The sequence below is a fragment of the Heterodontus francisci genome, chromosome 1 (genome assembly GCF_036365525.1).
Source record: "Heterodontus francisci isolate sHetFra1 chromosome 1, sHetFra1.hap1, whole genome shotgun sequence".
Lineage (NCBI taxonomy): Eukaryota > Metazoa > Chordata > Chondrichthyes > Heterodontiformes > Heterodontidae > Heterodontus > Heterodontus francisci.
Genome location: NC_090371.1, coordinates 20835049 through 20850642, shown reverse-complemented (window position 1 = coordinate 20850642; position 15594 = coordinate 20835049). Strand labels below are relative to the sequence as shown.

The 15594-nt window shown below is 43.9% G+C and overlaps 1 protein-coding gene across 2 annotated transcripts in view; it reads left to right on the top strand.

The window, feature by feature from the left end:
* Positions 1 to 15594, top strand: part of LOC137368229 (dedicator of cytokinesis protein 2-like) — a 1222644-nt gene that overhangs the window by 1074517 nt on the left and 132533 nt on the right. For both annotated transcript variants that reach the window (XM_068028710.1, XM_068028709.1), the window contains exon 37: positions 5103 to 5193. In XM_068028710.1, the coding sequence (XP_067884811.1) occupies positions 5103 to 5193 (91 nt within the window). The remainder of the gene's footprint in view (positions 1 to 5102; positions 5194 to 15594) is intronic.

The following is a 15594-nucleotide window of genomic DNA, read 5'->3' as shown; positions in this document are numbered from 1 at the left end:
TCATCTCCTGACTCTGCAATGCCCATCCACCATCTACAAGGTACAAGTCAGGAGTGTGATGGAATACTCTCCATTTGTCTGGATGGGCGCAGCTCCAACAGCACTCAAGAAGCACAACACCATCCAGGACAAAGCAGCCCGCTTGATTGGCACCCCATCCACCACCTTCAACATTCACTCCCTCCACCACCAACGCATTGTGGTAGCAGTGTGTACCAGCTACAAGATGCACTGCAGCAACTCACCAAGGCTCCTTCGACATCACCTTCCGAACCTGCGACCTCTACCACCCAGAAGAACAAGGGCAGCAGATGCATGGGAACAGCACCACCTGCAGGTTCCCTCCAAGCCACACACCATCCTGACTTGGAACGATATTGCCATTCCTTCGCTGTCACTGTTTCAAAATCCTGGAACTCCCTCCCTAACAGCACTGCGAGTGTACCTACCTTACAACGACTGCAATAGTTCAAGAAGGCAGCTCACTACCACCTTCTCAAGGGCAATTAGGGATGGGCAATAAATGCTGGTCTAGCCAGCGACACCCACATCCCATGAACGAAAAAAAAAAGGAATTTGAAACTCACTACCACAAGGAGTGGTAGTTTTTTTTTAGTCGGTGAAATGAATGGGATAGATATATTTTAGGGGAAGCTAGATTGGCATGTGGGGGAAAAGGGAATAGAGGGTTAAGCTTCTCAAGTTAGATGAGGAATGATGGGAGAAGGCTTTAATAGACCATAAATACCAGCATGAACTGGCTAGGCCTAATGGCCTGTTTCTATGCTCCACATTCTATGTAATAATATAAATGATTTTGTACTTAAGCCTCTGGCAACATATAGTATCACCTCAGGAGATGAATTTTCTTGCAGAGCCAAAAACACAGCACTACCAATGAGAAAAATATAGGCATGTTGCAGGGTGACATTTTGCTAGACCACAGGTGTGCCGAATTCTCTATCCAACAATAACCCATTTTTGAGTTACTGGACTGTATGGACCCGTGTCATTTTGGTCCAGTAACATGGTTGGGATGTGTTCCTGCAGCAGCTAGCAGAGATTAGGCTTGCATTCCCTCCGGTACAGAAGATTGAGGTGTTAACTTAATTGAGGTGTTTTAAGATGATTAAAAGATAGTTAGGGAGAAGATATTTCCTCTGCTGGGGGTGCCGAGAACAAGGGGGCATAAAATTAAAATTAGGGGCAATGCAGGAAACAGTGAGGAAATTAATAATGCAACTCTGCATGTATATTTCACCATTGCCAATGGCGTTTATAACCAGCCCTCTGATATAAATGGAGCAGGTTTCTGAACAATGTGGGTATCAGCCCATTGCAGGACGATACATAACAGCAACTCTACAATTTAATTGCAGAATTAGTTGAAGAGCCCAAGAAAGAAAGAAAGGATTTACAATTTTCTAAAACATTTCATCAAGGCAGTTTAAAGTCAATGAAGTGTAGTCACTGTTGTAATGTAGGAAACGCGACAGCTAATTTGTGAGAAAGACTAGAACTACAGTTAAACACAGTTTAAAAATAAGGGGTTGCACATTTAAGATGGAGATGATGAGAATTTTTTTCTCTCAGAGGGTTGTGAGTCTTTGGAACTCTCTTCCCCAGACAGTGGTGGAGGCAGGATCATAGAATATTTTTAAGGCAGAGGTAGATACATTCTTGACTAACAAGGGAGTCAAAGCGTATCGGGGCTAGGTGGGAAAGTGGAGTTGAGACCACAGTCAGATCAGCAATAATATTATTAAATGGCAGAGCAGGCTCAAAGGGGCTGAATGGCCTACTCCTGTTCCTAATTCGTATGTTTGTAATTTGTACAAAGCAAGCTCCCACAAACAGCAATATGACAAAGACCAGACAATCAGTTTTTTTTTTGTGATGTTGGTTGAGAGATAAACATTGGCCAGGACACTGCAGAAGAACTCCCCTGCTCTTCTTTGCAATAGTGGGATCTTTTAGGCCCACCTGAGAGGGCAGACGGCATCCAAAAGATGCACCTCTAAGAATGCAGCACTCCCTCAGTCATGCAATGGGAGTGTCAGCCTGGATTTTGTGCTCAAGTCTCTGGAGTGGGACTTCAACAAGATTCTCAATTAACTCAACAAATCTTCAGCATTTACTGGAAATTCCCATTAATAAGATATTGGACTCATTACAGCAGTGAGCACACTTCAGAAGTACTTCATTGGCTGAAAGCACTTTGATATGTGCGTTTTGAAGGGCAATTAGGATGGGCAATAAATGCTGGTCTTGCCAGTGGCACACCCACATCCCATGAATAAAAATAAGATAAGTGGAATTGTTATTTTCTTTTTGTTCCTGTTCCTGTGTCCTACACACCAATGAAGGAGTTCAGTGGTAGTTCAAGAGGTGACTCACCATTACCTTCTCAAGGGAAATTAAGGATGGGCATTAAATGCTGGCCTTGCCAGTGACACCCATGTCCCAGGAATGAATTTAAAACAAAAGCTCTTGTTCCTATGCCCTATGTTCCTAGCAGTCTCGAAGGGCAGAATTGCCTACTCCAGCTCCTATGTTTCTATATGAAAACCTTGTATTCCCACTCATCTTTCAAAGTGAAAGAAAAACTTAGTCCATGGAGGTAGACCTTGACTTTACGATAGTGTAAAGTGGGTGATAGGATGTTGGCAGTCTACTTACCATCTCCCCTGCTCACTATCCATTTTACACAATTGCACAAAGTTGAGGTCTCCCCTCATAAGCATTTAAGCTGATGAGCATCTAACCCTGAAACAGCTATTAAAATAATTAAAAAATTAAATTTAACAAACTATTCACAGCAGTTTGTTGAACCTAGTGAGAACTTGAAACAGAATGGCTGCTCAGCACATGATTGTGTTGCATGAAGACATTATCTACCTTGGCACTCACCCCACCATCCCTCTTCCACCACCCATTCCCCCATGGTAAGATAACTTTCCAACACTCATCTTCAAGGCTCCCAGATGAAGAATGTCCAGCTCTGATGAGATGCCAACCTCCAAAGAGTTGTCCCTCAACAACAGCCAATAAAAGATTTGCATTGCATAACATCCTGAAGCACTTTATAGCCAATTAAGTACTTTCGAAGTGTAGTCTCTGTCGTAATGTAGGAAACGCGGCAGCCAATTTGTACAGAGAAAGCTCCCACAAACAGCAATATGATAGTCACCAGATAATCTGTTTTCTTTACTGAATTTGGGTTGATAAATTTTAGCCAGGACGCTGGGGAGAACGTCCTTGCTCTTCCATGGGATCTTTTATATCCACCTGAAAGGGCAGACAGGGCCTTAGTTTAAAGTCCCATCTGAAAGGCAACACCTCTGACAGTGTGACACTTCCTCAGTACTGCACTGATACATCAGCCTAAATTATATGCTTAACTCTTTACAAGTGGGGCTTGAATCTACAACCTTTTGACTCAGGGGCGAAGTTGCAACCACACAGCCATAGTTGACACATTTATAATGAGAGGTTTGACAGTCTGCTTTCTTAAAATAGGGGAAAATGAAAGGCTTATTGGGATGAGTTTCCTTTTTAAAAGTGCGTAACATTCTTGAGGCTTATTCTTCCTAAGAGAGAAAGAGAAAAAGAGAGAGAGATCCCTCAGATGCAGTAAGTTGCCTTTAGTCAGTTCAACATGATGCTGATCTCCTGAAGCCCTGCTTTTCATCAAACTGAACATCACTATGGTTTTAATTTCATTAGTAACAGCAATTGTGTTAAACATCTGCTAACACAAAATTGACTGATTACTCATGTTGACTGTCAGAACAAACAATTAACTGGGGAAGGTCACTCTTTGATTTTGTTTGCTGACTACTGCAGGTCGCTGGCAGAAACTTGTGCACTGTCAGTGAATTAGAATTCATATTGTGACATCTAAAGGATTTTATGATGTTAATGAGAACCCACGGGCATTTACCAAGGACATCCTACAATTACAGTCTCTCATGTGTTTGATTATATTACCAAACTGATGCTTGCGGTGACACTGCTACAACATTACTGATAAACAGGAGATTCTGTCATTAAAAAATACCGGTTTCTTTTCTTCTTTTCAGGAGAGTGTCCTCTCCTGAATACACTCATTCATAATGGGTCGCAGATCGATAGGCACTGTTAACCCTTTGGTACCTCACTGCAGTGGCTAGTCCGCAGGGTGAGCTTAGAGAGTGAACTTTTCCAGATTTGAAAAGAGAATCTCAGAGGGAGATTTGTTGAGGTGTGTAACATATTTAGGGTAGAGAAGATAAACCGAGAACAAGAATTTGCAGATTCCCCTGAACAGCAGGGCAAGATAAAGGGTACATTTCAGAGTTGTGAAGGGCAGTTTTAGGACAATTGTCACAAAGTGTTCTTTGGTTAGGCAGGGGTTAGGAATGACCCAATCTCCACCTCTCGCCTCACAAAATGGCCACGTATATAAGGCTGCAAAATGCAACTAGATGTACTTCCGAAGAGAGGAGGGATATAGTGAGAAGGCAGGAATAAATGTTCGGGCTTATTAAGTATTTCTTTGTTTCTCAAAAATACAGTACTTACATGCGATACCTGTTTGCCCAAAGATATTATATTACACTTAGCTGTGTGTTAGCCATGACTCAAAGGATAGCAACTTGTTTCTTCTTCAGAAGGTTGTGGGTTTAAGTGCTAATTTGGGGACTTGAATGCAAAAATTTAGGCTGACAGTCCCAGTGCAGTATGAGACAGTGCTGCATTGCCAGAGGTGCGGCCTTTCAGATGTGATGTTCAACCGAAATCCTGTCTGCTCTCTCAGATGGTTGTAAAAAATTCTGCGGCACTATTTTGAAGAAGAACAGGGCAGTTTACCCTGGTGTCCTGGGCAATATTTATCCCTCAACCGATGTCACTAAATACAGATTTACAAATACAGGTCCTTATCACATTGCTGTATTTGGGAACTTGCTGTGACTACAGTTCAAAAAGTATTTCATTGGCTGTGAAGCACTTCAGATGTTCTGAGGTCACGAAAAGCGCTATATAAATGCAAATCTTTCTTACCCAGTGTAAGCGACTGACCGTCTGACCAGTTTTCTCCTTTTTGCCTCCCTCTCTCTCAGCTACTTGTATAAACTTCGAGATTTGCACATCTTCTATGAGAATTTCACAGAGGCCGCCTACACTCTGCTCCTGCATGCCAAGCTATTGAAGGTAACAACCAAAGCATTTCTCCCCCACAGGCGGTTGGTTAGCAAAATTAAAGCACATGGGATAGGAGGTAATATACTGGCATGAGGATTGGTTACCAGGCAGAAAGCAGAGTAGGAATAAGCGGGTCATTCACGCATTGGCAGGCTGTGACTAGTGGGGTACTGCAGGGATCAGTGCTTGGGCCCCAGCTGTTCACAATATATATCAATGATTTGGATGTGGGGACCAAATGTAGCATTTCCAAGTTCGCAGATGACACAAAACTAGGTGGGAATGTGTGTTGTGAGGAAGATGCAAAGTGGCTTCAAGGGGATTTGGACAGACTTAGTGAGTGGGCAAGAATGTAGCAGATGGAATATAATGTGGAAAAATGTGAGGTTATCCACTTTGGTAGGAGGAATAGATGTGCAGAGTATTTCTTAAATGGTAAGAGATTAGAACATGTAGATATACAAAGGGATCCGGGTGTCCTTGTCAATAAGTCAATGAAAGCTTACACGCAGGTGCAGCAAGTAATTAATAAGGCTAATGGTATGTTAGCCTTTATCTGGAGAGGATTTGAGTATTGGAGTAGTGAAGTCTTGCTTCAATTGTATAGAACCTTGGTTAGGCCGCACTTGGAGTACGGTGTGCAATTTTGGTCCTTTTACCTTAGGAAGGATATTATTGCCATAGAGGAATTGCAATGAAGGTTCACCAGACTTGATCCCGGGATGGCAGGACAGTCCTATGAAGAGAGATTGGGGAAACTGGGCCTTTATTCTCTAAAGTTTCGAAGAATGAGAGGTGATCTCATTGAAACTTACAATATACCTAAAGGGATAGACAAGGTGGACGCAGCTAAGATGTTTCCCCTGGTTGGGGAGTCTAGAACCAGGGGACACAACTTCAAAATAAGGGGGAAGCCACTTAGGACAGAGACAAGGAGAGATTTCTTTACTCAGAGAGTTGTGAATCTTTGGAATTCTCTACCCCAGAGGGCTGTGGAAGCTCAGTCATTGAGTTTGTTTAAAAGCAGAGATTAACAAATTTCTTAATACCAATGACGGGATATAAGGATAGTGTTGGAAAAAGGCATTGAAGTGGATGATCAGCCATGATCTTATTGAATGGCGGGCAGGCTCAATGGGCTGAATGGCCTACTCCTGCTCCTATGTTCCTGTGTTAAACATAAATGTGCCAAAGGACTGGTAATCTGGCAATCACCAGCAAAGCAGTCAACTCTGAGTGGCTCATTCAACTATAATATCTCACCTGTCCAGATGTGGTTCAGTGAAGTGTCAGATTAAAAGGAACTGAATTAGAATCATAGAATAGTACAGTACATAAGGAGGCCATTCAGTCCATCGAATCTGCGCTGGCTCTTTCAAAGAGCAATCCCGCTGGTCTCACTCCCCCACTCTTCCCCCATATCCTTGGAATTACTTTATCTCTTCAAGTACTTACCCAATTCCCTTCTGAAGGTTACTATTGAATCTGTATCCACCACCCTATCAGACATTCCAAATCCTAACCACTCGTTGCATAAAAATGTTTTTCTCATGTCACTTCTGGTTCTTTTATCTGTGTCCTCTGGTTATTGACCCTTCAGCTATTAAAAATAGTTTCTCTTTACTTCTATCTAAACCCTTCATGATTTTAAACATCTCTATCAAATCTCCCCTCTGCTGTAAGGAGAGCCCCAGCTACGCTAGTCTATCCATTTAACTGTAAACATTCATCCCTGGAAACATTCAAGTAAATCTCTTCGGCACCATCTCCAAAGCCTTCCCATCCTTCCCAAGTTGTGGTGCCCAGAAATGAACATCATACTCCAGCTGGGGCCGAGCAATAATCACAAAAATACATGGAAAATTATGATGGGTTTTGATTGAGTAAATATGGAGAAACTGTTTCCATTGGCACGAGTGTCAGCAACCAGAGGACACAGATTTAAGGTAAATAACAAAAGAACCAGAGAAGTGTTTTCTAATCAGTGAGTTGTTGTGATCTCGAGTGCACTGCCTGAAAGGGTGGTGGAAGCAGATTCAATAGTAACTTTCAAAAGGGAATTGCATAAATGCAGGAAAAGAAAAAAAATTGCTGAGCTATGTGGAAATTGCAAGGAAATGGGACTAATTGAAAGCACTTTCAAAGAGCTGACACAGGCACGATGGGCAAAATGATTGTGAAAATAGACTGGCAGCTAATCCAAAAGGGAATCCCAAAGTCTTCTATAGCCATATAAATAGTACAAGGGTGGTAAAAGGAGGAGTGGAGCTGAGTAGGGACCAAAAAGGGGATTTACGCATGGAGGCAGGGGCATGGCTGAGGTATTAAATGAATACTTTGCATCTGTTTTTACCAAGGAAGAAGATGCTACCCATCACAGTGAAAAAGGAGGTAATTCAGACATTTGAAGGGTTTAAAATTGATAAGGTGCAGGTATTGGTTAGGCTGTCAAAAATTAAAGTTGATTAAGGCACGAGGACCGGATGAGATGCATCCAAGGATACTGAGGGATGTAAGACTGGAAATTGCTGAGGCACTGGCCATCATTTTCCAGTCTCAGACTCAGGGGTGGTGCCAAAGGACTGGAGAATTGCAAACATTACACCCTTGTTCAAAAAAGGCTCTAAAGATAAGCCCAGTAACTACAGGCAGAGGCCTGCTCAGGTCGGGAAAAAAGAACCCGACCCAAACCCGACCGAACCACAGCGGACCCGAGCCCGACCCGGCTCAACCCGACCCAACCCGAGTCCAAGCCGACCATTCGTTTACTTACCTTCCTGACACCGAAACTGTAAGAAGCTGCAGCGCATGCGGGATGATGTCACTCGCTCACTGTGCACTCAGTTTCGTCCCGGACTCTCAGCTCAGGTAAGTTTTTTAATTTCAATACTTACCAGCAGAGCACTTACCATGTGTGTGTCCGGCCTGACCCGACCCGACCTGACTCGACCCCACCCGACCCGAGCCCGAAAGCCGTACCCTGAAGATGGGCCCGACCCGACCCGAACCCGACACAAGTCGTCGGTTCCCGTCGGGTTCGGGTCGGGTAGCAGGCCTCTAACTACAAGCTAGTCAGTTTAACTTCAGTGGCAGGGAAACTTCTAGAAACAATAATTCGGGACAACATTAATAGTCATATGGACAAATGTGGATTAATTGAGGAAAGCCAGCACAGATTTGTCAAGGGAAAATCATGTTTAACTAATTTGCTGGAGTTTTTGAAGAGGTAACAGAGAGGGTTGATGAGGATAATGCTGTTGATGTGGTGTACATGGACTTCCAAAAAGCATTTGATACAGTGATGCACAACAGACTTGAGAGCAAAGTTATAGCTCATGTAAGAAAAGGGACATAGCAACATGGATATGAAATTGGCTGAGTAATGGAAAAGAGAGAGTAGTGGTTAATGGATGTTTTTCGAACTGGAGGAAGGTTTGTAGTGGAGTTCCCCAGGGGTCAGTGTTGGGACCCTTGCTGTACCAGATATATATTAATGACCAAGACCTTGGTGTACAGGGCATAATTTCAAAATTTGCAGATGATACAAAACTTGGAAGTGAACTGTGAGGAGGATAGTGTAGAACTTCAAAAGAATATATACAAGTTGGTCGAATGGGTGGACAAGTAGCAGGTGAAGTTCAATGCGGAGAAATGTGAAGTGATTCATTTTGGTAGGAAGAACATGGAAAGACAATATAAAATAAAGGGTACAATTCTATAGGGGGTGCAGGAGCAGAGGGACCTGGGTGTATATGTGCATAAATCATTGAAGGTGGCAGGACAGATTGAGAGAACAGTTAATAAAGCTTACAGTATCCTGGGCTTTATTAATAGGGGCATAGAGTACAAGAGCAATGAAGTTATGTTAAACTTGTATAAAACACTGGTTCAAACTCAGCTGGAGTATTGTGACCAGTTCTGGGCACCGCACTTTAGGAAAGATGTGAAGGCATTGGAGAGAGTGCAGAAAAGATTCACGAGAATGATTCCAGGGATGAGGAACTTCATTTATAAAGATAAATTGGAGAAGTTAGGAATGTTTTCCTTGGAGAAAAGAAGGCTGAGAGGAAATTTGATACAGGTGTTCAAAATCATGAGCGGTCTGAACAGAGTGGATATGGAGAAACTGTACCCATTCATGAAAGGATGAAGAACGAGAGGGCACAAAATTAAAGTAATTGGCAAAATAAGCAATGGGGACATGAGAAAAAACATTTTTACACAGTGAGTGGTTCGGATCTGGAATGCACTGCCTGAGAATGTGGCAGAGGCAGATTCAATCGAAGCATTCAATAGAAACATAGAAACATAGAAAAATAGGAGCAGGAGCAGGCCATTCAGCCCTTCGAGCCTGCACCGCCATTCAATACAATCATGGCTGATCATCCAAACTCAGTACCCTGTTCTCGCTTTCTCCCCGTATCCCTTGATCCCTTTAGCCCTAAGAACTATATCTAACTCTTTCTTGAATATATTTAATGATTTGACCTCAACTGCTTTCTGTGATAGAGAATTCCACAGGTTCACCACTCTCTCGGTGAAGAAATCCCTCCTCATCTCAGTCCTAAATGGCTTACCCCTTATCCTTAGATTGTGACTCCTCATCCTGGACTCCCCACCATCGGGAACATCCTTCCTGCATCTAGTCTGTCCAATCCTGTTAGAATTTTGTAGGTTTCTATGAGATCCCCTGTCATTTTTCTATACTCTAGCGAATACAAGCCTAATTGACCCGATCTTTCTTCATACGTCAGTCCTGCTATCCCAGGAATCAATCTGGTGAACCTTCGCTGCACTCCCTCCATAGCAAGAACATCCTTCCTCAGATAAGGAGACCTAAACTGCACACAATACTCCAGATGTGGTCTCACCAAGGCCTTGTATAATTGCAGCAAGACATCCTTGCTCCTGTATTCAAATCCTCTCGCTATGAAGGCCAACATACCATTTGCCTTCTTAACTGCCTGCTGCACCTTCATGCTTACTTTCAGCAACTGGTGCACAAGGATACCCAGGTGTCACTGCACCTCCCCCTTTCCCAATCTATCACCATTCAGATAATAATCTACCTTTCTGTTTTTGCCACCAAAGTGGATAACCTCATATTTATCCACATTATACTGTATCTGCCATGTATTTGCCCACTCACTCAACCTGTCCAAATCATATTGGAGCTTCTCTGCATCCTCCTCACAGCTTACCCTCCCACCCAGCTTTGTGCCATCTGCAAACTTGGATATATTACATTTAATTTCATCATCTATGTCATTAATATATATTGTGAATAGCTGGGGTCCTAGCACCGATCCCTGTGGTACCCCACTAGTCACTGCCTACCACTCGGAAAAAGACCCATTTATTCCTACTCTTTGTTTCCTGTCTGCCAACCAGTTCTCTATCCATGTCAGTACCTTACCCCCAATCCCATGTGCTTTAATTTTGCACACTAATCGCTTATGTGGGACCTTATCGAAAGCGTTCTGAAAGTCCAAATACACCACATCCCCTGGTTCTCCGTTATCTATTCTACTAGCTACATCCTCAAAATATTCCAGTATATTTGTCAAGCATGATTTCCCTTTTGTAAATCCATGTTGACTTTGTCTGATCATGTCATTGTTTTCCAAATGCTCTGCTATTACATCTTTTATAATGGACTCTAGCATTTTCCCCACGACTGATGCCAGACTAATGGGTCTATAACTCCCTGTTTTCTCTCTGCCTCCTCTTTTTAAATTTTGGGGTTACATTTGGGGCTACTCTCCAATCCGTTGGAACTGTTCCAGCGTCTATAGAATTTTGAAAAATGACCAGCAATGCATCTACAATTTCAAGGGCCACTTCCTTAAGTATTCTGCAATGTAGATTATCAGGCCCGGGGGATTTATCGGCCTTCAATCCCATCAATTTCCCTAACACCATTTCCCTACTAATACTGATTTCATACAGTTCCACCTTCTCACTAGACCCTATATTCCCCAACATTTCTGGGAGGTAATTTGTGTCCTCCTTTGTGAAGACAGAACCAATGTATGCATTTAATTGGTCTGCCATTTCTTTGTTCCCTATTATAAATTCCCCCGTTTCTGACTGTAAGGGACCCACATTTGTCTTCACTAATCTTTTTCTCTTTACATATCTATAGAAGCTTTTACAGTCAGTTTTTATGTTCTCTGCAAGATTACTCTCATACTTTATTTTCCCCTTCTTAATCAATCCCTTTGTCCTCCTTTGTTGAATTCTAAACTGCTCCCAGTCCTCAGGTTTGCTGCTTGTTCTAGCTATTTTATATTTCTCCTCCTTGGATCTTATACTATCCCTAGTTTCTTTTGTAAGCCACGGTTGAGCCACCCTTCCTGTTTTATTTTTGCGCCAGACAGGAGTGAACAATTGTTGTAATTTATCCATGCGCTCTTTAAATGCTTGCCATTGCCTATCCACTGTCAACCCTTTAAATAACGTTCCCCAATCTATCATAGCCAATTCGTGCCTCATACCTTCATAGTTTCCTTTATTTAGATTCAGGACCCTAGTCTCGGAATCAACTCTCTCACTCTTCAACTTAATGAAGAATTCTATCATGATTAGACTGTTATTTGAAAAGGAAGAATCTACAGAGTTATGGGGAGAAGACGTCAGAATGGCACTATGTGAATTGCTCATTTGGAGAGCTGGTGCAGACACAATGGGCTGAATGGTCTCCTTCTGTACTGTAACAATTCTGTAATTCTGTGAAATGGCCTACCTCTGTACTGTTTGATTCTAAGGCGATCCAAAATGTGTTCAACTGGTGGAACTGGGAGGGGAGATATGGGTGTAACTGCATTAAATGCAGAATGGTTATATTTTTCACATCGATTTTGATCCCTGCTCTTCAAATTAAGGCATTGATTCACAATGACCTGTAGTTAACCGGGTCATCAGTCGCCCTCCAGCCTATCACATCGCAAGGGTCACCACACCCAATCTTGATTCTATCCCACTTGATATGTCCACATATGTCAACCAGGTTTAGAACACTGGAAGAGCTAAGGATAATATAAGACCATTTAACCAAGCAAGCGTCATGCCCCAATACCCAAATTCTTCCACAAGAACAGGACTGGCCTATTACTAAAAATCCAATAGGAAGATCAGGAGAAATTTCATTACTCAGACACTGCTTCGAAAGAAGAACTCGCTACGACAGGAAGTGGTTGAAGCAAATAGATGCTTTCAAAAGGAAACTTGTCGACTAAATGAGAGAAAAGTGAATAAAAGATCTACTGAATGACTGAGATGAGTTAGATGGAATGGGAGGAGTATTGTGTGGAGTAAATGCCAGCACAGACTAGTTGGGTCTATTGGCCTATTTCTGTGCTGTGTGTTCTATATAATTCGGTGCAATTCAGCCCATTGAACCTGCTCCACCATTGTATTAGATCAGGGCTGATGTACTTCAACTCCATCACCTTAGCTCCATGTACCTTAATTCCCTCACCTAATAAAAATCTATCAATCTTAGTATTGAAAGATCCAATTGTCTCAGGAACCACATTCTTTTAAGAGTAAAGAATTCCAGACTTCCACTTCTATCCTAGCATCCAAATGTGCTTCAAACACCTAGAATATCTGCATCTCTACTACGGTTCGTAGTCCTCTCCCAAGTGAACCTGCCCAACATCATGGCGGTAATCACGCAAAACCAGCTCCGCTGGGCAGGATATGTCATTCGCATGCCTGACGCCAGACTCCCGAAGCAACAGTTCTACTCAGAACTTGGTTGTGACAGGAGACTCCCAGGAGACAGTAGAAACGCTTTCGAGAGGTCTTCAAAGCATCCATGAAGAGACAAGGGTCTTTGATCTCTTCTGATAAAAGGTCACAGACCTGAAATGTTGGCTGGAATTTTGTGAAGCCCCCTGAGGCAGGGGTGGGCAGGGAGCACCGCGGCGGGGCAGAGGGCCCATCGTCCATCAATCTTCCCGGGGGAGGGATAGGCTGACGATGGCCAATTAAGGGCCTCTTCCCACTGTTGCTCGGATCTTACCAGCGGTGGGAGGGGCCTGTGCCGCAGGCATCCTCCCTGTGGGCTTGGAGGGGTGGGGGGTCCCTCCTTTGTGGGCAATCCCTCACTGGGAACAACTTTACTGCCCACGGGCACCCCCCCGCCACCCCCACTCATTGGACTGCATAAACACCACCCACACCCCTTCCCCAGGGCCATCAGAAAGTCCCCAGTGACCCTGCCTCACCTACCTCTGTTCCAGGGTTCCAGCGTTGGGCCTGGATCTGAGGCCTCTGCAGTACCTGCAGTGGTCACCATTCCCAGTGGCGCTGCCGATACTGCTGAGCTGCCAGCCCTCTGATTGACGGGCAGCCTCTTGGAGGTGGGAACCCCATCCCTTTAAAGGCTTTAAAGGGACGGGGGTCCAGCCTTCTGAAACTTTGATTTAAAAAGACTGGAGGATCGCTCTGTGGGGGGAGGCACGAAAAGACAGAGGCGTGGATCGCCCCGCCTTTTCGGCCCAGTGCTGGAAGCCCTGCCTCTAGCACAAAATCCAGCCCATTAGCTCTGTTTCTCTCTCCACAGATGCTGCCTGACCTGCTGTTTATTTCCAGCACTTTCTGTTTTTTATACCAGATGCCTCCATCATCTTCCATGGGTATGTCCAATCCCACCAGAAGTGGCAGTACAAATCGGCAGGGAGTGGCCCTTGGTGTCCTCAACATTGACTCTGGACCTCATGAAGTCTCATGGCATCAGGTCAGACATGAGCAAGGAAACCTCCTGCTGATTACCAGCTACTACCCTCCCTCAGCTGATGAACCAGTGCATCTCCATGTTGAAAACTACTTGGAATAAGCACTGAGGGTAGCAGGTAAAATGTACTCTGGGTGGAGCACTTCAATCTCATCACCAAGAGTGGTTCAGTAGCCCCTCTACTGACCAAGCTGGCCGAGTTCTGAAGGACATAACTCCCAGACTGGGCCTGCGGCAGGTGGTAAGAAAACCAAAAAGAGGGAAAAACCTGTTTGACTTCACCCTCACCAAGCTACCTGTCACAGTTGCATCTGTCCATGACAGTATTGGTAAGAGTGACTATCGCATAGTCCTTGTGGAGATGAAATCCAGTCTTCACACTGAGGATATCCACCATCGTGTTGTGCAGCACTATCATCGTGCTAAGTGGGATAGATACAGAAAAGATTTAGCAGCTCGAAAACGGGCATTCATGAGGCACTGTGGGACATCAGCAGCAACAGAATTATATTCAAACACAATCTGTAACCTCATGGCCTGACATATCCCTCACTCTGCCATTACTATCAAGTTGGGAGATCAACCCTGGTTCAATGAAGAGTGCAGGAAAGCATGTCAGGGGCAGCAATGTGGAAAATTGTCCAGCTTTATCCTATCCACAAAAAGCAGGACAAATCCAATCCAGCCAATTACCAACCCATCAGTCTACTCTCAATCATCAGTAAAGTGATGGTAGGTGCCATTCACAATGCTATCAAGCAGCACCTACTCATAAATAACCTGCTCATTGATGCTCAGTTTAGGTTCCGCCAGAGCCACTCAGCTCCTGACTTCATTACAGCCTTTGGTCCAAACATGAACTAAGGGTGGAACTCCAGAGGTGAGATGAGAGTGACTGCCCTTGACATCAAGGCAGCATTTGACCAAGTATGGCATCAAGGAGACCTAGCAAAATTGAAGTCAATGAGAATCGGGGGAAAACTCTTCACTGGTTGGAGTCATACCTAGCGCAAAGGAAGATGGTTGTGATTTTTGAAGGCCAAATGATTCAGTCCCAGGACATCACTGCAGGAGGTCCTCAGGGTAGTGCCCTAGGCCCAGCCATCTTCAGCTGCTTCATCAATGATCTTCCCTCCATCATAAGGTCAGAAGTATGGATGTTTGCTGATGATTGCACAGTGTTCATACCATTCTTGACTCCTCAGATACTGAAACAGTCTGTGCTCACATGCAGAAAGACCTGGACAAAATTAAGGTTTGAGCTGAAAAGTAGCAAGTAACATTTATGCCATACAAGTGCCAGGTAATGATCATCTCCAACAAGAGAGAATCTAACCATTTCCCTTTGATGTTCAACGGCATTACCATCATTGAAACCCCCACCATCAACATCCTGGGGGTTACCGTTGACCAGAAACTGAACTGGACCAGCCATATAAATACTGTGGCTACAAGTGCTGGAAAATGGGATTAGAATAGATAGGTGCTTGATGGCCGGCACAGATACGATGGGCCAAAGGGCTTGTTTCTGTGCTGTATAACTCTATGACTCTAAGAGCAGGTCAAAGGCTAGGAATTCTGCTGTGAGTAACTCACCTCCTGACTCCCCAGTGCCTGTCCACCATCTACATGGCACAACTCAGGACTCAGGAGTGTGATGGAATACT